Source organism: Anastrepha ludens, chromosome 6 (genome assembly GCF_028408465.1).
Source record: "Anastrepha ludens isolate Willacy chromosome 6, idAnaLude1.1, whole genome shotgun sequence".
Classification (NCBI taxonomy): domain Eukaryota; kingdom Metazoa; phylum Arthropoda; class Insecta; order Diptera; family Tephritidae; genus Anastrepha; species Anastrepha ludens.
The window spans coordinates 62,680,855-62,708,662 of record NC_071502.1 but is presented as its reverse complement, the minus strand read 5'-3'; the positions used below and the strand labels follow the sequence as shown (position 1 = coordinate 62,708,662).

The 27,808-nt window shown below is 38.1% G+C and overlaps 1 protein-coding gene across 2 annotated transcripts; it reads right to left on the bottom strand.

The window, feature by feature from the left end:
- Positions 1-27,518, bottom strand: LOC128867673 (protein suppressor 2 of zeste). 2 transcript variants are annotated; one of them, XM_054109106.1, is made up of 7 exons: positions 27,154-27,518; positions 13,877-14,130; positions 12,167-12,266; positions 11,853-12,050; positions 11,431-11,671; positions 5,397-9,186; positions 1-2,340 (listed from the first exon to the last, which is right to left on the bottom strand). In XM_054109106.1, the coding sequence occupies exons 2-6, from the start codon at positions 13,995-13,997 to the stop codon at positions 5,398-5,400; spliced, it is 4,449 nt and encodes a 1,482-aa protein (XP_053965081.1). In that variant the 5' UTR covers positions 13,998-14,130; positions 27,154-27,518; the 3' UTR covers positions 1-2,340; position 5,397. The 2 variants fall into 2 exon arrangements, with proteins under 2 accessions (XP_053965081.1, XP_053965082.1); XM_054109107.1 differs by lacking the exon at positions 27,154-27,518 and adding an exon at positions 25,595-26,056.
- Between the last annotated feature and the right edge of the window lie 290 nt (positions 27,519-27,808).

The following is a 27,808-nucleotide window of genomic DNA, read 5'->3' as shown; positions in this document are numbered from 1 at the left end:
CATAAGAATGCCATTTGATTTAAAGAATGCACCAGCCACATTTCAAAGGCTAATGAACGAAATTTTAAGAGACTACATAAACAAAACTTGCGTTGTATATTTGGACGATATCTTAATATTTAGTACATCATTAAGTGAGCACATCAAAGCAATACAGGAAATATTTAAAGTTCTTGAATATAAAAATTTGAAAACACAAATAGACAAATGCAATTTTTTAAAGAAAGAAACGGAATTTCTAGGGCATATTTTGACAAAAGACGGCATGACGCCGAACCCAAATAAAATTAAAGTAATTGAAAATCTTGTATTACCTAAAACTGAGAAACAAATAAAAAGTTTTTTAGGACTTACTGGCTACTATCGGAAATTCATTAAAGATTATGCCAAGGTAGCACAGCCCATTACAAAATATTTAAAAAAGAGCGTAAAAATTAATGTAAAAGATCCCACATATATAGAGGCTTTTGAAAAACTTAAACTATTGATCAGTTCGCATCCAATTTTGCGATACCCAAATTTTGAAAAAGAATTTACACTTACCACAGATGCATCGAATTATGCAATTGGCGCATTTATATCACAAGAAGGACATCCAGTATGCTTCGCGTCAAGAACACTAAACAAACACGAGCAAAACTACTCAGCAACTGGCAAAGAATTTTTAGCTATTATGTAGAGCGTGAATTATTTTAGACCATACTTGTATGGAAGGAAATTCAAAATAGTAACAGACCATCAACCAATAAAATATTTACTTTCAAAATATAGAGGTAAAGATATGTCACCGACACATCAAAGATGGCTATTAAAATGAGGAGAATATCAGTTTAATATAGAATATATTAAAGGAAAGGATCAAATGGGAGTATGGACGATTAAGCGTTTAAACGAAAATACAACCGTTATGTGAACAAAATTATAATAGCCTGTTGCCCAAGTGCGTGCGGATGTAAAGGGAGATTTCCTCTTCACGGCGAGTAACATATTGCCGTTGTTGCCGATTGTATATTTATCAGCCGGAGAAAAATTCTAAAAATTTAAGGCGATTTTGTGAAAAAATCATATTTTCGGATAAAGAGCATTTTTTACTTGGAGGCTACTTTAAAACGAATTTTTTTATATTTCTTTATTTCATATTTCCGTCATAGAAAAACAGTTGTACACGGATGATGTGACTAAAAGGAGCAATCGGAACGGAACAACAGCGTTACGTTACTTTAGAGGACGCTAGGGAGACATGCAATTTTTTTTTTTTTGCCTATACTTGGAAGAATTTGATGTTGGTGAGCTCTACTGCCATCAACTATGCGTCGCACAATTTGTCCAAAAATCCATCTCTTGAGTTCAGTAATCGTATAATCAGCCATTTTTGAGTTGTTAGGTGACCTCTACGGAGTTACTATTAGATAAGATGGCAGCGACTGCATTAATGTTTTAAAAATTAAATCAAATTGGTTCTTGGCAGCTAGAAAATGCTAACTCAGCTTATGTTGTTCTACCAAAAGTCCACAGAAATTATTTAAAATTTACTACATATATGTCAGGGCGCGGGTATTTTATATTAGTGCTGGAATACTCACTAAACTTTAAGGAAAATTGTTCATCAAAATCGTCTAAGTTTATATGAAATTATCAAAATATATATACACATAAGCACATTTTCTCACCTTGATCCAGCTTTAATCCATAAGAATAAATATTTCATTATACATACATACACATTCGCCTATTATTTCTTTTGCGCTTAATTACTTAAATCACTCAATTAAAACATTTCATATATAATATTAAACCTAAATTAGTTTGTAAAGTAATCTATATTTCTAAAACATTTATTGCCGATTAATATTTTGTGTATGTATATATTTATGTAAGTATTATATTTAATTTTTAATATCATCTTAGGTACATCAAAATAATTCAAGTGAATTTATGTATGTATTTATTTTTCCTCAAATACACTCAATTTTACAGATTTCTACCAACTTATTGCTGTGTTTCGCCGTTCACTAAACATTAATAATGATGTAGATTTTTTTTAATGCTAAATTTTGAGAGTACTAATTTAGCTTTTTAAACATGTTTTTGCTGTGTAGATGAGTAGTTAAAAATTTATATTTTTCCTCCATCAAAACTTATATTAGAAAATAATTTTTAGTCATATTTTTATGTTTATGACTTCCTACTACTTTGCAAGTAATTATTTTCTATTTAAATGAATTACCATTTTAGCGATTTAATCCGGATTCGAATCCTCATCACTGTCCGTCCATCTCCAAAAATATTTGACTTCTGAGTCCACTATTTCGAAGAAAATTTCGCATCGGTTGGCTATATCTTTGAGAGCAAAAAACGATTAAGCAAAAGAAATAGTTTTTCAGTTTAAAATGAAGTAAAATGTAGCAGAATATGTATATTTGTATATAAATAAAATAAAGTTAAAATCAAAATGCTCATTTTTATGTGAGTTAAAACTAAAGGAAATTGAATTGAAATCAAATGTAAGACAATTACGCACCATAACTCCAATTAATGCTTTAAATGATAGGCATGGACAATTTTATTTTTAATAAAACTCTTCAAGATATTCTGCCTTCGAGCAGTTACCCTACATGTTTTTATATTTACTATTAGTTGTATTTGTTGTAACAGCATAAAAGGAGCATTTCTCGGGAATGCTGCTTAAGTGGAAATGCCTGGCCGGGTGCAAATCCGAGTCGTTCTTTGTTGATACTCGAAAATTATTGTTATTTTTATTTATTCAACTATTCTACAGGGCTGTATATACACAGTTATGATACGGATTTTCCTAAACCTCAACTTATTTCAGCCCAATTTTGATAGCTTCATACATATTTCATAATCTTAGGGCCCTGTTTCGAATTTTACATAGAAACTCTTATGCCAACAAGAGCTACTTTGGACTAAGTAGGCAATTGGGTAGCAAATTCTCTCCCGGCGAACAAAACTAACACTCGATAAGGGTCTTATCATATCCGTCCTATCGTATGGCGCAGAAGCTTGGACGATGACAACATCCGATAAAGCGACGCTTGGAATGTTTGAGAGAAAGATTCTGCGGAAGATTTTTGGACCTTATAGGCGATGGATCAATGAGCTTAGTGCGCTTCACGACGGTGTGGGCATAGCACAGCGAATAAAGATCCAGCGGCTTCGTTGGCTGGGTCATGTCGTCCGAATGGATACAAACGCTCCGGCTCTGAAAGTTTTCTATGCGGTACCAGCTGGTGGTAACAGAAGAAGAGGAAGGTTTCCTCTGCGTTGGAAAGATCAGGTGGAGAAGGACTTGGCTTCACTTGGTGTTTCCGACTAGCACCGGATAGCACGAGAAAGAAACAACTGGCGCTCTTTGTTAAACTCGGCCAAAGTCGCTTTAGTGGTTATCGGGAGCCTGTTTTTCAATTTGGCGTTGAATTTTATCTTCCTTCAAATACATTTACATTCTCTAAACTGTCTGTTATGTATCTACCTGCATATGTGTGCGTATGTATACCCTCGTCAAATTTAAAAGGCAGTCAATCCACTGCACAGTGGTCCGGTGGCCGGACAAAATTCAATTTTTCAACATTTTTAAAATAAAAATTTGATAATGCAGATGTTTTCTTAAATATTCAAGGCAGATTTCCTGAAAATATTACTTATTTATTTATTTATTTCGGATAGCTCTGGCACGAAGAAAAATAGAGACGAATTACGTAAGTCGCAAGCGGAAGTTAAGGATGCCAATGTATTATTGGCTAGTGGCTCCTCAAATGCAAATGACAGTTTTTTGACTTTAAACATGAAATTGTATGCAAATCGTACTTCATACAGGAGTTTCATTTTCATGTCTGCAAATAAATATTACCATTTGATTGTTAACCAAATATTGAAAAAAAAAAATGATAATTGAATATATTAACGGAAACAGTAATAACTCTCTTAAGTTGTGGTACAAAATCCAATTTTTTTTTTTGGAAATTTCAAAATTTTTCGAATTTTTTTTTTTAAAGGTCATTTTTTCGAGTGGTCCACACCGGTCCACTTGAAATCAACATGAGTGATGATGCCACATATTTCAGCTATGATCTCAAACTGACATCTGTTGCGCAAAGTTGCGCAAATTAAAAATAATGTAGCTTTTGTGCATTTACCCACAGGCAAAACGTTACATATGGCTTATGCAATTTTGTGTAAAAGACAGAAAAAGACATCACAGACCCCATCAACATTAAGAGACAACTAAGAAAAACAAAATTAAAAATTAAAAATTAAAAAAAAAGAATTTAAAATTAAAAATAAAAAAAATTTTAAAATTAAAAAAAAAAAATAAAAAATAAAAAAATGAGGAGAGAATAACCTTACCGTAAACCTCCACGTGGTACTCTCTGGGGTCGTGAAAAATGTAAAAATGAACTCACCAGCTAATTACGGAAGTAAAAATGTATTTATAATATAGTATTCAATGAATTTAAAATTTGCTAAAACTAATGTCAGATTCGTCATCGCTGATCCCTAAAACCCCTAAATATATATTTTCAGCTTAATTAAATGAGTTTTTTAATTTTGTCCGCCAACGCCTTCTGGTCGGGCCACTGTGCACTGGTTAACATTTGCTTCGCTTCGACATTGGAAGGTTTAGATTATTTCCGTTGACGGTACGAACGAACTTTTTATATTCATCTGCTTGAGGAAATGTTTGAATAGACCTCAGAATGCCATATGCATATGTAGTGGCTAATAAAACTTTTCGGAGCCGAGTGGACTATTTTTAAGACTACACCGAACAGTAGTCAATCTACCAGCTTTACAATAAAAATTATCTTTCATGAATAACATTTCATTGCGTTGGAAGACAAGTTGGAAGTTAGTACTCAATTATAGTTTTCGCTTTGCAGTCCTTGGCCGTAGATTGCAGTTCGCGTTTTGATCTTATTTTGATTTGGATGAATTACTATCAAAAAAAAACACTTTTTAATTTAAATTTTAGTCTTAATATTTGCTCCACGACAGTCGGTTGTACGTTACCTGAGTGACCAGGATTAATATTCGACCAAGAACTGTCAAACCAGTAGCATTCTCTAAGCTTATGAAACCTATTTTATGCTGCTCTAAGAACAAAAACAACAGCATCGAATAGAAATATATGTTTCCTTAACGCAGTTATGTATTTGAATGCTCGTATTTATTTACCATAAATTTCGTATCAGATTGAGCGACAACAAAGCGTGAAAGGTAAATATAAAAGCTAAATAATCCATATCGTACTCGTATCTCTCTTTGCCAAAAATCATTACAATTGATTACGTTCAATTTCCATCAAAAGTGAAAAAAGCGAAAACAATAAAAAATCTGAAAAAGCAATAAACAATTCCATGCCTTGATGTGCTTACCTTAATCACTCGCCACGCTAGCTGCCGTCACCCCATATTTAACGTTGCTGTTACTGGTATTGTTGTTCTTGTTATTACTGTTGTTATTATTGTTGTTATTGTTTCGAGCATTTTTTATGCTAGCAACATCAGTAATGATTGCAGTTGTCACATCACTATCAGCAATGGATTTTGGCAACACTTTCGCTTTTACACTCTCATCCTCTCCGCTCACCTTCACCATTTTCTTCACCTGCTCAGTTGCGCCTTCTGCTGGCGACGGCATGTTGACTGTGGTTGAGGACGCCATATTTGTAGCCGAAGTCGTATTTTTTTTGTCGTTCATGTTGCTCTGAATCGTAGTGGAAGTGCATGTGGACGAAGTTATTTGCGCCGCATCCTCCGCGGCACTTAGTTTGGCCGCATAGGCTTCAGCGGCGGCCGCGGAGGCGCGCATATTCAAATTGGCAGCCACTTGATCGATGGTTGTCGGCTTCTTAATGGTGCGTGTCGCTGTCGTTGTTATGCTGGTGGCAGTGGCGGTGGCAGTACCGCTAGTGGTTGTAATCGAATGAATCATAAGACTCGGACTGAGAGGAGCCGAAACGTTGGTTAAAGGCAGCGTTACGAGCGGCAATTTCTTTTGTGTAGGTGGAGAGGTGGAACTGGTGGTGGATGTGGATGAAGAGCAAGTGGTAGTGTTGGTGGGGTTGGTATCAGTTAGGCTCACAGCCACTGCAGTCGAGCTCACAGCAGGTAGCGTCGACATATTTCGAAACGCAAGGGCTGATGGGTTGGGTATGTTGCGCACGGAAGCATTTTGCTGCCGCACCAATGAGGATTGTTGTGCCTTCGGTTTCTCGTACGACTGTGATGCACGTATTGTTATTTTCTCTCGCGCTGTTGCCGACTCGGAAAGTAAGTGTAGATTCTGCAGATCCTCGCTGCTCATATCTGTGGCCGTGGTCAGCTGATGCTGCTTGGAGCCAGAAGCAGAGGCACTGTCTTGTACCGTTGTGGAGGTGATGTTCTGTTTGATCTTATTCAAAGCAGCCTCGAGACTTTCTCTAGCCGATGGGACTGTTGCTGGAGTACTACCTGTAGTATCGGTCAACCGAAATTCGTCTTTGCCACCTACGCCCCCGATAACGTCAACCATATCTATACTATGATCCCGTGAGGTTGGTCTAAAGTCACGCAAACTTATTCGTTGCTGATGTAATTGCTTTTCTGTAGCACCATTTGTAATCCCATTACTCTCCTGTTTATTACAAGCCATCTCGGCGGCCTTAGAGCCGACTCTCTTAGCTGCCGAAAAAGTTGTTCCATGAATATTTACAAGCGCTGGTGGTGACACGCGATAAGGATTATTTCTACCATGTCCTAAGGACGTGGCATTCAAAGCTGTTGACGAAGATTTTACTACGCCGGAGGAGGGCAAATGGCCCATTTGCTGTGCAATGGCTTTCTTGCCTTTGACCATCGACAGTGGCGGCCCCATCACACGCCCGCTTTTCTGTGAATTCATTTGCACATCGGTGGACCCTTGGCTCGAGCTAATGCGCACAATTTCTACGGCGGGTTTGTTGAAAGGCAAATGCAACTGGGTATACGGTGGCAGTTGACAACGGGATTGGGCCTGTGTAGCACCACCAGGTACTCGTGCTGTAATTGTGACCGCGCTATCGCTGCCGCTGGAACTTTGCACATGGGATACAGTGTCGGCGATCTTGGTAATACTAACAGTGGAGGGGGGAGTAAATGGTTTATTCGCATAACTGCTATAGAGAGACTTGCGCTGGGACGCATCCAGCTTTGGCTGTTTTCCACGTCCACCAAGTGTGTAGGACTCATCCAAAGAAGCAGAGCGCTTTAGGTGCATACCAAACTGTTTGCTGCTGGCGCTGGCTATAGATGAAGGTGTGTATGAACTATTTGATGCGGGTGAAGAGCGGCGTGGTAAGCTAGGAACTATAAAATGGGGATGCGTCTTCGGTCCAATTGCATTTAGGGAACTTTGTCTGTTATACTGCGGAACCGAGGATGGTTTTGTTCCTGGTAGCAATGACTGCTTTTGTTTCACTACTTCGGAATGTTTGATGGCGCTGATCGTGGACTTTCCAGCAGTCGTACTGGTGACAGTTAGTGTATTAAAGTTGAGTGGAGTTGTCTTGAAGAGGCTAGGAGGTAACGGCGGAGATGCTGGTAACTTTACGTCTTTAATGTTGTTTACGGGTTTTGGTATCAAATTAGATTGCGGTAAGGACAGTAATGTTTCATCGGCTTTTACAACTTTGACGATCTCTTTGGTCTTCTCTTTCTCCATCATAAGATGATTAATACTGCGTGATTCCTCGCCGAGTATCTTGTTTAACGCCAAAAGACTGTCATTTGCATTTGAGGACCCACTAGCCAATAATACATTGGCATCCTTAACTTCCGCTTGCGACTTACGTAATTCATCACTATTCTTCTTCGTGCCAGAGCTATCCGATTTGTGCGATCTATGATTATGTGGCGTCGTGAGTTTAACCTTCATCTTAAGGCCAGGGCTTTCCTCTTCCGGTTTACTGGATATCTCTGCATGCATTCTACGCCGCTTGCTGTCTTTTGAGTCCTTTGAATCTTTGGAATGCTTCTTTTTCCTTTTCTTATGGAAAGAAGTAGTAGCTAACTCTGTGGATGCGGTCAAGGGAAATGCATTATTCGATGAGCTGGTAGTTGATGAAGCTGAAGAAAGGGGGGAAGCATTCGGACTGTATTTAAGCTTGTCACACGATTCTGCTGACTCGGGCGGCGTCAATACCTCTATGGGTTGCAAGCCAATATTCTTCGCGTATGTCTCCAAATCCAAACGATCATTTAAAGGTGCAGCCACATCATCCAGTGAGTGCTTGCGCTGCTTGACGCGCTCACGCTTCTCTGAAGCGCCAGCGCCCTGCAACACACCCGCTGATTTCGGTTTAGAAATGCTTAGTCGCGTCTTCAAACTGTTCAATTCAATTTTTAACTTTGGCACATTTCTAGTTGTTACACTTTTGAGGGGCTCTGGCATGACGGTGGTCGTCGTAGTAGATGGTGGTGACTTCTTGCTAGCTGTCTTCAACTGAGCTAATGATACATTTTCAAATTCATCTTCGACTGAGTACGGCGACTTCGGCATCTGCGACTGTGGTATGCTTACAACAATATTACATTTGGGCACCACAGTGGCCACCGGAGAGGTTGGCGATTCAGCAACAATCTCAACATCCAACGCTTTGGGCGAGCGCTGTGCACTCTTCGGCGAACTCTTTGGTGAGTTGCTGTTGTTTGTGGTGGATGAGACGGCATAGTCGCTATATCGCATATCATTACTCCGTAGACTCTTGAAATCATTCGTTACTGTATATGTTACTTCCTCAGCACCGTTGCGTTTTGGAGAGGGCTTCTTCCCGCAATCAGCACTCGATTTCCGCGCAATTATCATTTTCACAGGCGCATTTACCTCTTCGGTCGCTACTTTACTTGACGTTTTGTTAAACGCCGGTTTGGTGGACTTAGAGGACTTGCTCTTGCTTTTGGCTGTTTTTTGCAATGTTGAATGGGCACGAAAGTTAAGCGAAGGCGGTGAGGAAGTAGAGGACAGTGTTCTGATGCTCGTCTCATCACAAATGGTGACATCTTTGTCTTGTTGTGAATCTGTCGCTTTTATGGTGTCCACGCGATCATTCCGTATGATTTCTATTTCGGATTTGTTGACTTCATTTTCGAGTTTTGGCAACTCATCACCATAGAAAAGTATGCGATAGGTAAATTTCATGGGCGCATTCTGTAAACCAATGGGTTAAAAGAGAACATAAAATACAAATATACACATAAAGGAATTATTGAGGGGTCGCTCGTTATAAAATATCTTATCATTTATTCTGAGTTCTAATATCTTTCCTTCAATCATGGCTGAGATCTTGGAAAGGTACCCAATCGCTGGGCTACCAGTTGCAGCCTCAGAGTATATCTGATAAAACGGGCTGATGCTATTTGCCACAAAATATTAACCTCCACACTTTAGACCTCACAGATTAAATATCCACGTGATCGTCATCAGAAGTTAAGTAGCTTGGAGTCATGCTTCACTCCAATTTTTATTGGAAGCATAGAAACAAGACCAGGATAGCTTTTTACTCCTGCAAATCTATGGTCGGCGAAAAATGGGTACCACAAGTCGTTCTTTGGATGTACATCGAAGTGGTTCCGCCAATTGAATGAATTGCCTGGTGCGGTGAGAAGCTCTTCGGAAGGGCTATAATATCACTAAAATGGGGAGGGTGCAAAGGACTGTATGCATTGGCATAACCGGAGTATGTAATACTTGCCCCTGAATGTCGTTTAGCTCTTACTTCCCATCTACTTTTACGTTATTTCCACCGCTACTCAAAATGTAATCAGGTTAAAGGTCAAGCTCCTGTAAGGAGGAAATCAAATATTTTGGGTGTACAGGTAACATCTCTCTGATCTGGGTTCCAGGACTTAGGAGCATATGAAATTACTGATGAAGTTGCCAGGAAAGGGTCGACTGAAGTGGTCTCGGAGACTACTGTAATTCCTACCCAGACATCGGCACCCCCTTGACTGTAGTTAAAGGGGAGTTACTCAACTTATTTCTCAGAAGAGCGCGGGACAGATGGAGCTCCATTTCTTCGTGTGCTAATTCGAATACCCTTTACTCCCAGTAGAGATTTGGTCCCATTGAAAATTTCAAATTGCTATCAAAACGGCGCTTTAGTGTTACTTGGGAAGTGCCAGACTAGTACTTTAACCATTTCCCATACCGACCTACTGCCTTGAAGTTTCTATTACTGTAATAGTTAGAAGCAATGTATTTTAGGACTGCATCGTTTCGGCCGTGAGTTGCTATTTTAGTTTGTGTTACATTTTCTGCAGTATAAGATTTATTGTAAATATTCAAAATGAACTTTTCACTAATGACTTAAAGAAAAACAGGTTGCATTACCATCTGTCATATCGATTTTGTCTGAAACGTGTTTTATTTTCTGCCAATATCCTTATTGAGTTGAAAATTTTAAGTGGGGTTTGGGTCTGAGGCACTGTATGTATAGAAAGTTGCTGAAAACTCAGAAAACAGCCTATAAATTGTAATTATCAGGCATTTTTGGCAAATCGATTGAAAATTTTTATGGAAAGTAATAAATTTATCAAATAGAAACTGTCAGGAATCATTTATGCCATATCCAATAATTTAGTGACAAATATTAGTCTTTTTATTAAGATATCTCCGCCAGAAAGACATCTCGTTGATTTCAAATCGTACGATATGGTGCCTGTATATCAGCAGTAGCCATTATTCGCTGCTTACCCGCTCGTGTGGTTACGATTCAATTCTAACTAGGCAGCATTGAGCTCACAGCTACCTCTTCACTCTACAAGTCTTTGTTCTCATTGACTAAATGGAACTACAGTAAACTTTTCGGATTACTGATTACTAATTTTCTATTTAAACATCTGAATGTCACCAGCATATGACTAAGATAGCATCCCATTTGACACGCTTGCTTTGAGGAAGAACCAAAGGAAATACCACTCAAAACCACAGATCATTTGACCGCTTTTACTGGCTTACTGTGATATAATACAAAACATATTTTAAAAAGAAGAACTTTTAATGAAGCATTAAGCAACATTCATAAATAAATATTGTTTATTCAAATAAATATTTGATTAAAAATAAGGCCCAACTATCATAATTTCACAAAATGTATACAGTTTATATTATTTAGATGCGAAAAATATTTGCACACCTTTGCCTTTCATTCGAAATTTCAACCACACTCTATTAGTGAAAAAATACTTGGCATTATTTTCTAGCCTCCTAACTTTGAATGAAATTCACTATACGAGTATGTATGTACTCGTATTTATGCGCCTACACTTTAAAACAGTACTTGGCTCTAACCATACGCTTACATGTAAGCACAACTAAAATATTTGCACACGTACATAGGCATGTGTGTGTTTGTAGTAGGCACTTATAATGAGAATATTCGCTCTCACTTACCCTCTTCCAGTCATAACAATAGCCCACATCCATGAGCGTGAAATCGTTCCGTAACACCTCATCCTCATAAATCACTTCCACCTCGATTCGCCTGCTCTCCGGGTCAATGTCGAATTTTGAGCAGAGAAAACGTTTCAAGTGACGTATCTTTAGACCAGCTGGACATTGCAGGTAACGTACTGGTGGAATTTGACTAGTGCTGCAGCCCTTCAACAACGCCGGATGATATTCCAATGACAAACTAATGACCATGAGCAAAAGTAGCAAGAAATGTAAAGAGGAAAAAATGAAACAAGAAGTTATTGCATATGTAGAATTTTACAGAGTTGTGACTCCTCTGCATCACAACTCATGTATGTATGTGTGTCATAAATAGTGTTTGACAATTTCCATAGCATTACAAAATATTTCCAATTTCTTACCTAATTGGTTCGGTTGGCGCAAAGAAATTCTCTTCAACTGAGTCCTGCTCACAGCCAACAGTGCAACCCGCCTCCTCACTATCAGTAGTCTGTTGCCCATTCCGTAGTGTGGCTTTGAATTGTATTGCCCGCTCGCGCTCTTTTTGGTACAAACCAGGTACCAACTTAAATACTAAAGCTCGCAGCACATCATCGGATCTATAAGAATGATAAAAACAACAACAACAAGCGGAAAGTTGTAAATCAAACATAACTTGAAACAAAGCTGAATTAAAGGAAATATATGTAACAGTAAGCACATGAAGGAAACGTACTTCAAATTGGTTTCGGTAATTTGTTTGCCAACGCCGTCAATTTTGCACTGTGGACAACATGTTTCACGAAGTAAATGTTGGACAATACAACTGCGACAATCTGAAAATGAAACAATGAAAAAATTGCAAATTAGATGAATTTTTTTTTCGAACAGAATTTGCATTGGCGAGCTTTTGAAATTCTATTTATACGACGTAGATTTTGAAAATAGCCCTGCATTTGACAGTGTTCAAAGAAATGTGTGTAGAAAGCTATCTACTGGCACAGCGACTTTGAGAAGAAGCAAAATTGTCGTCGTTTTTGGTTACGGTTATACTAGGACTGGGCCGAAAAAGATTTGGAAATGTCCGCTTCCAAAAATTTTTTTGTGCTTCTAAGAACCTCAGAAATGATTTCTTTTATTATAACTTGGATATTTCGGAAGTGCGTAAGTTCGAGTCTCCGAGCATAAAACACTAAAAATTAAAGAAACACTTGTTTCTAACACTTGTTTCTAAAGTCGGCTCTCAGAAGGCAATGGCAAGCCTCCTAGTATGTTGTTGCCATCAAAAAGTTCCTCATAAAAAATGTCTGCCATTCGGAGTCGGCTTAAAACTGTATGTACCTCCATTTGTGGAACAACGTCAAGATGCACGCCACAAATCAGAGGAGAAGCTCGACCAAATACCCAAAAAGGGGTTAGCGCCAATTACATAAAGGGTGATCAGATAGGAGTTACTTTTCCAATAGGGTATTTTTGACAGATCACGCGTGACTACTGTCAAACAAAATACACAATTTTTATAGTATTCATTGACATTTCATCATGGAAAGACTTAAGTCTCAACAACGTTTAGAAATCGTACAATTTTACTACGAAAATCGACGCTCTGTGAAAAGTGTTCATCGCGCGCTCAGGTCAACTTATAGTGCTCTGCGATGAGGCCCATTTTTGGCTAGAAAGGAATTATCGGCCCATATTTCTTCAAAGACGAGGCTGGCGCCAATGTAACAGTAAACGGTGAACGCTATCGCGCCATGATAAACGACTTGTTGATGCCGGAAATTGAAGCCGCTGATCTCCACAACACCAACAAGACAGCGGACAGCGCACCTTGTCATACAGCCCTTGAAATGGATCTACTGCGTCGTCATTTCGGTGAGCAATTTATCTCTCGTCTCGGGCCAGAGGATTGGCTACCAAGACCGTGTGATATCACATCTTTGGACTTTTATTTGTGGGGGTATGTAAAGTCTAAATACGTTGTGGATAAACCAACTTCGATTGAGGCATTGGAAGCCAACATTACTACAGTTATTCACGAGATACCGACCGAAGTCCTCAAGCGAGACATTCAAAACTGGTGTTTATGGATGGCCGAGTTACAGCGCAGTTGAATGGCTTGAATTGTTCTTCACACAAATAATAAAGCTTTCCCAATCAATTTAAAATCCAATACCCCTAAATTGATCATCTTTTACTATACATGGAAATTATTTTCTTTTCACGATCTATATATGTTTAATTGGCAGCGAACAACGTAAAATGAAAACCATCAACCGATCCACAGGTGAACCGAATCGCTTGAAAATCGTTATAATTTTTTGCATGTTTGTGTAGTTAGTTTTCTAAATTTTGTATTGTCATGCACTACTAACAATAAATTTCCTATTACATTTTGTAACTAAATTTGTATACAGTTTATGATTATTTGCTATTAAATACTTACATGTGTGCAAGCAAATGTCCACCGTTGTTGGATTTATCAAATAGCCTTTGCACAAATAGCAGCTCAGAAGTTCATTGAATTCGCGCACTTTTAGCGTTTTGGTTGTGGTGTCCAGCTTCATTTTGAGTAACTTTATTTTATTATATTTTATTATTAATACTTTATTTTCTGTTTAAAATTATTATTAATTATTATTTACACATCCGTCAGTGTTGAGTAATGTCTATTCTTTAGTAGCCTCTATCAGAATTTATCTACAAAAAAGTGCATATTAAAAATAAAAATTAGAACCTTTCCCAAAGTGCGATAAAAAAATTATTAAAAAATGTTATCTTCATTTATTTTAAAAAAACTTTTTAAATCAAGGCATCAAATTAGGAAGCGACGAAGAAAAACAATAGAAAAATTGGAATCGGTAAGCTGGTTAAACCGAGTTTACTTCTGCCATAAAAAACTCCTCATAAAAAATTATCTCCATCAAGCCGCAAGCCACAAGTTTGAGGAGGAGCTCGGCCAAACACCCAAAAAGGGTGTAAGTGCCAATTCTATACATACTTACATATATATAAGGCATCGAAAACACCTTCATGTCATCTCTTCATTTACCTTACTGTTAACTTATACAAAAAACTTCCATGGCCAACCCTGGCCATTTGGGTTTCACGAAAACTGGAGTGCTTCTGCCTGCATCGGCGTTCCAATTAAGAATATTTCTTTGTTTATGAAGGCAATGCAGCACTACTATCTATGGAAATCTATTCCTTTATTAGAATTCAAAGTATCAAATAAAATAAAATAAAAATACCATTCAGATCATTTAAAGACAACTTCGAAGGTGAAGACCCGTTTATATCAGTTAATTCGGAAATATCGCTTCCGACCAGCTTTAGATATCTTTAGTAGGTACGAGCTTCGAATGTCGTCAAAAAAGCTACATTTTTCTAGCACAGTGATATTATTACGAAATAATAGTTCGAAAAAATTGTATATAAAATATAGTCAAATGTATTTTTGTGCAGATGCCGTACGAGTTAAAAATCTTCACACACTTTTTCGATTCAATACTCAATCCTTTCATAGCTGCCACAAGCAAGCCAAAAGCCGACTTTGGTATATTTACAGATAAAAATTTTATTAAAAGCAGAATGATTGTTTTGATTAAATCATGATGTATAAACAATGCAAGAATTTTCGCTCCTTTTTTTATTCTTTATTTTTAAGTTTGCTATATGATTCTCTTATTTTGTAAACCCCCTTTGAGTTATGTTGTGCTTTGGGGAATTTGTGGCACGAAAGCGTGCAGATCCTTTCATGTTGCCGTCCTCAGTCATTGGCTTTTCGTTTTAGCGACATTTTATGCTACTTGCGTCCCATCGATTGTGCCATCCAATTGACGCACAGCCTTCTGCGAAATTGCGTCAAAACATACAAACACTGGTGGACGGACGCACGCACGGTCAGTCATTCAGAGAATGGCCGTTGGTTTGTGGATGGTGAACGATAAATGATAGACGCTGTGTATTTTACAAAGACTGGTATTTAGCCAAATCTTTTTAAGTTGATTTCAACTGGGAAGTGGCAGCGGCAACAGCCGCGAAGCGAAACGCTCGGCTCTATGCGTACTTTCCGCTCGGCGCTCCCATTTATTGTCGACGTCGCAGCCTGAAGCGTTTGTATGCAGCAACAAATCACAGAATTGAAACGACAACGACGTTAGCGAATAACAGACAACAAAAGAGTAGAAAAACAAAAGGCAAAAAGAAGTCAAGGGAAAGCGTCAGTGTAAACGGTCGCGAGTAGAGAAGAAATACGCTGAAGCAGCTGAAAAGACAGGCGGGTAGAACGGGGAACGTAATGCCAGTGTTGAGGTCTACAAAAACAGCGACGACGGTTTGTATGCCACTCAGCTGATGTGACTGACAATCCAGCCAACTGACTGACGGTCTGGCTAGCTAGGCACCTCGTTGACCGACGCGACGTCTCTAAGTAAGCTCACTCGGTGAAAACAAAAGCCATTGTGACGAAAGAAAACACATAAAAGCGAATAAGGCGCACTCACTCGTTGGAGCGCTCGTAAAGCGCTGAAAGGCACTAAAAAACGCTAAAAAAACGCCAAAGAAACAGTGCAAAAGAAGTGATGTAGAAAAAAATAAAATTTGTAATTTATAACAAAAATACAAAAAAAAGTTCCAGTAGTAGTGGCTGCAAGAAACTTAGTGCAAAAATGGAAAAAAGGTGTGGAGTTTGAAGAATTGCTGATTTGCCAATTTTTTGCAATCCCTCACCAGTTGCTCCAGCAGCTGCAACTGTAAAGTTGCCAAATACTAACGTTCGTATTTTAGTGGCTACTAAGTATGTATGTATATGTATAGTCGTGTACATATGTATGCACATACAAATATATGTATGTATGTATAGGTTCCTCTGGATGCAAAAATAAAATTCTACCCAACACATCTGCCAACCTCCTACGACTATCAATAGAACCCAACGCTTAGTTGAAATGCCGCACCGGTCAAGAGCAGAAGAACTTATCGAACTCATCAGATATTAATTGGTTAATTGATTAATGAGATTAAATTAATCCATCCCGTACCATATAATTGATATTGATTATCATAATTTTACGTTTTAGTTTCCATGGCGCAACGAGTAGTGTGCTAACGATGAAAGACTAACCGCCTGTGGGGTCGCCCACCTCTCCATATTATTGGCATTCTTCTTTACTTATGCTTTATGCTTTGTGGTATTGCTTTTGTAGTTACATCACAATGTGAACGCTTGTTTGTTGGCGAGTTGAGTGAAATACATAGTAATAATTTGTTTTCCTTTTATAAGGGACAATTAGTGCGTACTAAAAGGGTATACCGCATACCCAATTCATTGTACGTTGAATCAACTGCATTTGCGTGGTATTTAGTAATTATCTTTTGCTTTCAGAAGCCGAAAAATCTCATAAAGAAAAATGTTTATAAAACTATAACCGATTATTTCGTAAGTATACATAGAGTACGATTTCCTAATTGCTGTACTTCGTTTTTAAAGAAAAAAAAAAAACAATTTCCCCCAAGTAAAAGAAGCTTCTCATGAAACCAACAGGTGCTCGAAATCAGATTTTCAAATTTCATGTTTCCAATACTGTGCATAATTATGAAGCGACTTTCTTCTGATCACGTGTGGATCAAAAGGATTCGAGGGATTTTTAAGATTAACAAACCCTCAGCTCTCTAACTTTGAGGGAGCCTTTACCGGATATTGTCCGCAAGACATGCATGTTGTGAGACTCGGCATTTCTTCGAATGCTTTATAAGCCAACTATCTGAAAGATGAGGTGGAACCATCTCAACACCTTCCTCTTAGTTGTCCTGGGTCCACGGAACTAAGATTTTAGCGTCTCCGTTCTCACTTCTTTTTAACGCCTGCTGATAACCTAGATATTAACCACCTGATGGATTTCATCAGTGGCATTAATTCTTAGAATCATCTCAACCGGAAGAGAGCCGCATAGAAGAAATGAAGAACCGAATTTACTGAAATTCTTCGAGGAAGCAGATCAGCAAATCAGAGCTGGACAGGTTTTCCTGATCTAGTATGTCAGGATTAACCCATGACGACCTCCATATGAAGAAATATTTTAGAAGAAGTTTTTAATAAAAAAAAGAATAACAAAGCATACGATGGAACCCGTAAGAAACCGAATTTAATATGACAAAGGTACAGAGAGGTCATTATCCAGCATACGACATGGTTTGGTGAAGAGTATCCCATGAAGGCGTTGGGCTGAAGTGGTGATTCAACAAGAACCCAATTAGTGCTTGCGCACCATTTCGTAACCACATCCTCGCTACCAAGAAGTCATACCGTTATTGCTTGACAACTGTACCCAGTCTGAGCGATTGTGACTGCTTATAAGGTTGTTTACTTCTATATCGGCCAGCTCTTCGAGGTTTTCAAAAGGCAGCTCCAACACCATCCATTTTTGAACCATCTGTGTAGACTGTAGTGATGAAGTTGTTTAGTAAAAGCCCCTTACTCCATTCGAGTCGCGATGGAAAGAGAGTGCCAAAATTCCTATTGACTGTCACGTTGGGTAATCAGTCCTCCCCGAGGTGAACTGATTTTGTCAAAGAGGCGTCACTTATTTGCAATTTTGCGAAAAGATTCACAAACTGGTCCAAAAGTGTAGCAAGAAAAAATTTTGGAAGGCATCCTGAAAAGCTTAAAAGAGTCCCTTTTTAATGGAGATGACTATGTCTTTCGACAAAATTCTGCATAAAGCTAAAACTACCGAAGAGCGTTTACAGCAGAATATTCTAGTTTTTATTCCTGATGCAAATTGGCTGTCGAACAGCATAGCCAAGAAGATTAAACATATTGAATAGGTAATATGAGCCCCATCTCAAAAATATTATAGTTTAATGTCCGGTTAGTGTTTCGAATACGAAAGAGGACCTCATTACTGTAAATCCAAAAAACTTTCAGCAGCCCCACGATTGAACTGGGCCAAAGAATGTGGGTTAGAGTCACGTCAATTCGCACAAAACCGCCAAAAATACGGTTTAAAAGGCGAAAATGGTGCAAAAATTGGGCCAAATATAAAATTGAGAAAAAGTCGTTTTCACAAATTTCAAGGAAAGGTACCTGAATGGAGTATGCATTAGTACGTAAAAACATCATCGGTTAGGGAATCACCAATCACAAAAGAGAATCAGTCGCAGCAAACTGAAAACGTAATTATACAAAACGATTCAGCACCCTGACACTGAGCTGCCACTGTGACTTCCGAAAAGTTGACTCTAAAACTTATATATATATATATATATATATATAATATATAATATATATAATATATAATATATATATAATATATATATATGTATATATAATTGGCGCGCACACCCTTTCTGGGTGTTTGGACGAGCTCCTCCTTCTATTTGTGGTGTGCGTCTTGATGTTGTTCCACAAATGGAGGGACCTACAGTTTCAAGCCGACTCCGAACGGCAGATATTTTTTATGAGGAGCTTTTTCATGCCAGAAATACACTCGGAGGTTTGCCATTGCCCGCCGAGGGGCGACCGCTATTAGAAAAAACTTTTTCTTAATTTTTGACTTTTCACCGAGATTCGAACCAACGTTGTCTCTCTGAATTCCGAATGGTAGTCACGCACCAACCCATTCAGCCACGGCGGCCTCTAATAAACTTGCAGCATCTAAAATATGTAATAAAAGGTGAAGTATTCTGTCCCTTAAGAAAGACATTTCTCGAGATCAGGAAATATAATACACAAAATATCCGCTAAAGGCAATCGCACTATAATACGTTACCGGAAAAGTAATCCATTTGCATCAACCAAGCTCATCCGCGACGACCTTAGTTTACCAGTTAGTGTCGAAACTGGGCGTAGACGTTTGGTGCTACGCAAATTATTCGCAAAAAGTCCACAAAAAAGCACTACTGACAAAAAAAAGTGAAAGCCCATATAGAGTTTACGGAAGAGCATGTGTTGGCTCTTGAGTAAATGGCGAAATATACTGTGGTCAGATGAAAGTAGAATCGAGTTGTTTGGTGGTACAGGCTCCAAAAAGTATGTTTGACGCCCAATCAACTCGGAATATAATCCCTGATTCGTGGTCAAACATGGTGGATCCAAGGCCAAAGCTACGCCATGTTTTTCATATAGCAGCATAATGATCCCAAATAGGTCAGAATGCCACAAAGGAAGAGTTTAGGATCAACGGGGTGGAGGTTATGCGTTGGCCTGTATAATCGCCCGACCACAACCCCATAGAAAACTTCTGAACCAATATCAGAGAAAGTGCTGCCGAACGGAAGGGATTTATGGAAGGTGATAAAAGAGGCTTGAAAAGGAATTCCCTTGTCAGGATCTCATATACTCAATGTCACGAAGGTGTGAGGCTCTACCGAAAAACTGAATTTATTCAACATAAGAGTTTTCGTTTTACAAAACTTTGAAGCATTTTATGGTAACAGTTAGAAATAATAGGATGTTATGAAAATTACTTTTATTTTTATGTGAAACTAATTTTTAATTTGTTTTACTTAAATTGAAATTTTTAATAGTGCCAAAGATTTTGAAATAAAACCGTCCTTTGCATACCATTGCATATTTTTCATGCCGGCATTTCTATTATTTTGTGGACAGCTGTATACTCGACACATATTTTCTTAAATAATTTACCAAGTTTTCCCTCAATTTGTGGTGCGTGCCTTGCTGTTGCGCTGCAATAGTTTTATTTCGCCTCCGAACGCTAGATGGCTTTATGTGAATCCTTTTTCTGGCAGCAAAAAAAACTTTTCTTTAATTTGAGGTTTCATGTCCACACAGGACAACGGAGAATAGTAGTCACCAGATAATTTTTGTGTTCCATTACGCGTATAAATTTGTAGGTTTTACCTACCGCATTTACAGAAACCTATCGTTTGTTTACGAAAAAAAATTGCAACCTTGACCGCTTTTGTGAACTTTGAATATGTAAGTTTCTGTCCTGGCAAAATCAGAAAAATGGCAAACGATGAGTTGTGTGGCATTTGTAAGCAGAAACCGAAATTTTTAAACCTATACTGCATAATACAACTGCCCGAACCTCTAATAATTTCTAAATAATTCATACGCATACGAGTTAAAGTGCGAAATTTCAAATGAAGCTACATGGACTTGGGTAGATAAATTGAGCGAGAATCGTTTCAAAAAACCGAAAGCAAACATTTTTTTTTTTTCAAAAATTGTATGTTTATAAAAATCGTTAAAGGGGAAGTTATAAACTATTTTACAAATTTAAATGAATATCTAGTAGCGAATAGTCAAAATATACGTTTAATGAAGAAAATCAAATTATTTTTTCCTAACTGTAGAATTAATTTTAGTATTAACTTTTTGAACAAGAAACTTAAATCCAAGAAGATGCGTAAAAAACTATAACTAAATAAAAAAAGGAGGGCATCTCCGAGCCGTTTGATACAAACCGAGGTTTCAGACAGGGCGACTCTCTGTCGTGTACTTCTTAAACCTGCTGCTGGAAAAGATCATACGAGCCGCAGAACTTAATCGCTCAGGCACAATTTTGTATAAGAGCGTACAATTGCTATGTGGAACAAATTCAGGTTAGCAAAAATTTGGTCCATTCTGAGAGTGGCGGGTGAAAATAGAGGCGAAATTAGAAGACCCGTATCGCGCCGTTTTTTTATGTTAGTTCGAATTTTTTTTTAATCGGCCTTCGAAGTTTGCAGTCAAATGCCGATTTTCAGTATATTGTTTCATAAGTACCACAAAAATTTTCGAAATCAATTTTTTCAAAAACTGTAATTGTTGCACAGGTCTCTAGCAATGATTTGGCTTTTACAGATTGAAAAAATATCAATTAGTCGACGAGTTATAGCCAAAAAACCATATAAACAATTTTGCTCCGATTTCGAACTTCGAAGGCCGATTAAAAAAAAATTCAAACTAACATAAAAAAACGGCGCGATACGGGTCTTCTAATTTCGCCTCTATTTTCACCCGCCACTCTCAGAATGGACCTAATTTTTGCTAACCTGAACGAGGACAAAACGAAGTCCCTTCTGTCATCTAACAAACAGTCGGCGCTATGTCACTGTTGCCAGTTATGATTCTGAAGTTGCAAAAAACCTCGCTCATTTAGGAATCAGCATTAATTCCGATAACACTGTCAGCCTTGAAATCTAACGCAGAAAAGACAATTAAGTAGTGAAGACCTCTCTCGACGAACAAAACCAACGCATGGCGCAGAAGCTTGGACGATGACAACATCCGATGAGGCGTCACTTGGAGTGATTGACCGAAAGATTGATTCTGCGGAAGATTTTTGGACCTTTGCACAATGAGCTTTATGCCGTCATAGTCCAGCGAATAAAGATCCAGCGGCTTCGTTTGGCTGGGTCATGTCAACCGAATAGATACAAACACCCCGGCTCTGAAAGTATTCGATGCGGTACCAGCTGGTGGTAGCAGAGGAGGAGGTAGGCCTCCCCTGCGTTGGAAAAATCAGGTAAAGGCTTAGCTTCACACGACAAAGAGACGCTCTTCCACGTAGGCGGTTATCGCGCCAGTCAAGAAGAGGAAAAAATAAAAAAAAAAACTATACAAATTAGGACTTAAAAGTTTAGGTAAAGTTCTGTTGGGTCTCATTATTGCAGTGATCATTTATGGATTAAGGTGATGTAAACAAGCTTTTGATAAATTTGCCTTGATTTAATTAGCCTGCCATGAGTACCTAATTTTATGACTATTCTCTCTATTAATTTGACGGCTTCAAAGGTTTTAGGCTAAACATTAGGGAACAGAATTAATATCAGTGCAAATTTGGAGTGATTAGAGTTGTATAAAAAGAAAATAGTACCCAAAAATATAGGTATGGCTATTGACTTTTGACAAAACACCTTGACTCATCACTTTCCTGATGTCGAGGAACGAAATTCCTGGATTGTGTTCCTATTTGAGCTGTTATTAATACGCTATTACATACTGAGCCCCCAAAAATATAGGTACATATGTACATAATGCCCATAACGGCATATGTACATATTTACAAATTGATCTACCTTCTTACAGTTTTGTATCTAAGCTAATCAAATACAAATGTTAAATTAGTACGCAAAGTATCGATCCCATTAAAAAAGTTTCTCTACTGGTGTTTTAGGTTGGAAAAATTAAACAGTTTTCTATTTTCCAAATTTAATAGTAAATACACCGTAAATATTCAGCACAAAAGTTAAAAGGCAGCCGAACGCATTTGATCGCTAATAGAACAGCGTTTAAAGCGATTGATCGCCATACGATCGTAAAACTCGCGACCGTGGTACAAATAAATTATCGAAAACACACACAAGTGCACAAATGTAGCATGAATGCATGTACGAATGGAATCAAATGCGGGCGCACAAACGAACGTCAATGAAATGAAGTGTTTGACGGCAAACAGGCACATAATAATCATAATAATAAACACTAAACACAAACGCAGATAAGGCAAATGCAGGCACACATAAATAAATTGGAATAGGCGGCAAAATATCGTTACTTTCGTATATGTTTGTGTTGCCTGTTTGTATACTCTCCACAAGTACGTACACACATACATATTACTAAGAGTGTTTGTTGGTTTCGGTGCGTGTGTTTGAATGATTTCAATGTCGTTTGCCGCAGCGATTGTGCATTAATTCGTATTCGTTGTTGTTGACTTTTTGTTTACACGCACTTTCGGAGATGCACACACGCGCATCAATGAGCTCACACAGATCTAATAGCAATACATACATATGCATAGATGTCCATATATCCATACAGTGGCTCACAGAAGTATTTTGCACAGTCCCTTGTTCGTGTAAATTTCAAATTTGTTATGTTTTAAGTAGACGAATTTAGTTTTTTTAATGCCTATTCCAATTGCTGCGTATTTCCTAAGGAAATTGCGTAGTCAGCAATAAATAAATAAATACATTACATATATAAATAAATAGATAAATATATACAACATTTATGTATATGTAAATAAGTTAAATATATGTATATAAATAAACTAAATATTGTACTGTTAAGTACTTATAATAAACCGAATTGTGCTCACAGAATTATTTTTTTTTATTCTTCTTGAAACCGTTACTCAAACAAGCTTCCTTTGTTCATTCATTTTTTACTGAACGGAGTGCTACTAGTGTATATTAGTATTAATATTCTTTATATGTAAATTAATTTCGTTTATAATTGTGGTGCTATGCATATCGTAAACTCAAAAGGGTAAAGAATTAACTAGAGCTGGAAAATAAATTCTCTTACATCTTGACAATAAAGGAAAACCTATGAAATACATTTGTTGCATGTCAAGTCGATGCCGAAAAACGTATAAATCGGTGTAGAGGTTATGGCAATTTCTGCATCATGTGGTAGGCCAAGGTAGCTGACAGTTATGCTGCAAATAGTCACCGACCTAAACGCAGGCCTCTGTCAGCAGTTACGATCAAACTAATGAGAGCCCCATGTAAATGAAAAATTACTTCCCTTCCGTATCGTGGTATTGTAGATTTTATCGCATGATTTTTGAAAATTCCCGTAGAACCGTGTCAGCTGATTGCTCTCTCACCACACAGTGTTGCCAAACAGTACATTTCGAAATCATTTACAAAATAAACTTGGAAGAATTTTAATTTTTGTTAAAGTAACTTAAAAACAATGTTGAATAATATTAATTATAGATAAATGAACTATTTCCATTTGTTGGTTTTTGACTTTAATTTAAATATTAAACAATGAAAAATTGTAGCTGATAATGCGGATATGTGAAAAAGTGTGTAAGCAAATATATATATGGCAACATTGTGTAGATACAATCAAAAACATACACAGCCAAACCGATGTATTGTGTAAATATGTAACTAAAAAAACGCAGTTGTTTCCTACGGGATGAGTTTTGCTCAATTTTGTGCTCTCTAGGGGCTGCGGTAAGGGACTACGATACGTCGGTCACTGTTTGCAGCATATAAAACAAAAAGTTTTGACTTTAGTGACCAAAGCAAATATGTATAACATTTGTGGATCGGATGGTCCTCATATGGTACGGCGGAGGTTCTATCATGATTTTTGGTTGTATGTCAACTCAGAGAGTCGGAAAACTGATTTTGAAGATGGTGCAATTCATAAGCATCCTTATTTGTACATAATCAAAGTAAACAGACAAAGTAAGCAAAACAAAAATGGGTATGTCACGGAACGAGTTTTTATTTCAACACGTTGATGATCCCAAATATACAGGATATGATGCTAAAATGTGTATACTTTTCAACAGAAAGTATTTACAAGCACCTCCTTAAAGCCCTAATATAAACTCTATTCAAAATCTCTGGACCTTTCTCGATGATGAAATGCGGTATCAAAAAATTGAATCAAAAAGTGATCTTATACAGGCTTAGGTTTTGCTCGAGAATGTGGGAGAAATACCTCAAGAATTTCTTCGAAAGTTAGTAGAATCTGTGTCAAGACGCTTTGAGATCATTTACAAAAGTAATGGTTATCGTGCGTCGTATTTTTATTTTTTTTTTCTATTTTTTTATTTTTTAGGTTGTCATTTTAATAACTTATAAAATGAATGTAATGAAATGTAATATGTTAATGAAATGTAAATAAATAAATTAAAAAAAAAATCGGAAAAATTTACAGATTTACTTAACGGTCTTCGCATGCGAAATACTTTTGTGAGCCACTGTACATTGATACGAAAACAATAATACCGAAGTGGATAAAAACACACGCACTCGCGCTCAGCTGTTTCCTCGCCTGCTGACCGCAGCAGCGCGCTGGCTGACTGACGGCCAAACGAACCAAAACAATGAGAGCGTGAGGGCACATCAACCAAGAAAAAACAAAACATATTACAGCAGAATAAGAAAAGGCAGCAGCGAAGAAAGTTGAATAATAATACTTGGCAGCACAATTGCCGCTACTTCCGCTGCTCGGCAAACTGTTCTCGCTTCTGTCGCCACAACACATTTCGAAATTCTTCCGCCAACCACCTACCTACATACATATATACACTGAAACACTTCCGTACTTCTGTACTCCTGCCCGCGCATTTCCATACACACGCACACAAATTGGGGCGGCTGAATTCTGTATTTTTCTGCCTATGGCGGTGGTGGTTGGCTTCAAACCTTAACGATATTTACACAAATTGGTTACACTCACAAAAGTTTGTTGTTGTCAGCGTCGTTTACAAGTGCACGCACACACTCACATTATTTTATTTATTTTTTTCTTTTGTTGACCCGCTATAGTACGAATATTATAGAGAAAAAATCTATACGCGTAATGTATTTCGACGTGCCGCTTGATTTTACCATCACAGCAGCCATCAAATTCGAAACTAACGACTAACGACCAACGAAAATGCCACCGACCACACAACCGCTCCGCACAAAGTTCGTTCATCATAGTTGGAGCTTGACGACGCTCGCTCGGTCGCTCTCACTCATGCGCGCGCGCACTAAACAAACGCCATGTTCGTTCTCACTCTCACAAAGCGGACGCACCACTTCTACCGCTAGTTTATTTCTGTTTACAGTTTGTGCACCTCCCACCGCGCCACATGTCTGACCCAGAACCTAACACTCGCCGCGCTACATTCGCTCAGCAAATCGAAGGCATAGCGGAGCAACGCGCGGCGTTGGCTCACAGATAGCCCACCACCACCACCATCAACCTGCCGCCCATCCGAAACTTCTACGCTCCCATCTAGCGTAATTTCAGCTCTGCGCATCTACTATGTATCTGTTGTCAGCTTTTGTATCTATTCTGAATTTGTAGATACACATTTAAGCCGAAAAGCGCAAAGTTCGTGTGCCACCGAACTCATTTGCCGTAGCAGCGAACTTTCTACGCCACCTTGTCGTTGCTGCTGTCACTGCACTGCCACTGTTTGCGGTTTAATTCGCTCTTCTCACCCACTTTGCGCCCAATTCTTTCGCCGCCCAATTCGCCGTCGCACGTTTTTGTTATGCTCGTGAGTTGCCTGCATGTAGTTGTTTTTGTTTATATTGAAGATATTTTCGTCGAATTCCAATGCGAACGAGCCGGGCGAAATAAAAAACAAATAACAAATGTCGCGGTGTCTTGGCTTGTCGTTACAAATGCGTGGCCGCGTATTCAAGTGTCCAAGTGTGTGTTTTATTATTGTTCTTGATAGCCGTACACACGAGGCGCCTTATCACATCTACGCGTATAACTCTACAAACACACGTATGTTGTGCGCGTATATGTGTGGAGTGTTTGCCAGTGCCCTCAGTACTTCTTTGGATGCTCTTCACTTGACCGCTCTAGCTGCTCATTCACATATGGTAGCACTCATACTCAAACAAATATACTAATGTATGCCCATAACGACATACATACATGTGTACGTATGCATGTAGGTGTATACATTCACACTTGAGCGCCGAACGCAAAGTGAAATTTTTCCCAATAGAAAATTTACAAACACATGTAAATGTTAATATAGGAGGAAAAATGGTTGCTGGCATTAAGATATTTCTGCATCGCATAAGTAACCGAAAAAATTTCACTGCGATAAGTTTCGATGAAAACCGGGCAACACTTCTATTAACGCACATTTTCATTTTTTAAAAGAGCAAATCAACTTTTCTTTAAATTCGCCATCGTAAACACGTAACCGGCAAAAATCTGCCGAAGAAACACTTTTTATATACTAAAATTTCTATTGATTTTTAACAACAATTCACGAGCCCTACCTTCTCCACACGTTGTGCTCTCCGCTCCCATTCAGCGCGCGGCACACTTTGCGCACATTGCACTAGGCCGCTTTCCTTTACTTCCCCTCGCCGTTTGTGTTTTTTTTTATTATTTTTGCGTTTTCTTTTCACTATTGTTTTCCTTCGCACTTGTTTTTCTTATTGATTTCTCGAATGCCTTCGCATCAGCAAAAACGATTCACTACTATCACTGTGCGCTGTTCACCGCTTTAGCTTCCTTTTAAATTCTATGTACTTCACTTTTGCTAAAGCGAAATTCACTTACTACAATTGGAAAACGCGTCGCACCACCAATTATTTTATCCGCTATCAGCCACACCATATAAATATATCAACTGCACTATTCAAATGCCAGCAAAATACTGTTACAGCGATGGTGGAGCAGCTATCAGTGAGCATGCATACATTCACAAACACAAGTACACGGGCCTACACCGTGTGCCTAGGCTCAGGCTCGTTTGGTCGTACTCTCTCTCTCTCTCGTATGATTCTGCAGTTCGGCTGTTTGCCCCAACTATCTGCTAAGTAAGCGGCTGTTACCATGGGCTCGTAAGCAAAATGTTGTGAAAAAATTTATTGTACTTAAAAAGGAAATATATATTTAATGCGGAAATAGCCTATATAAGTATATATG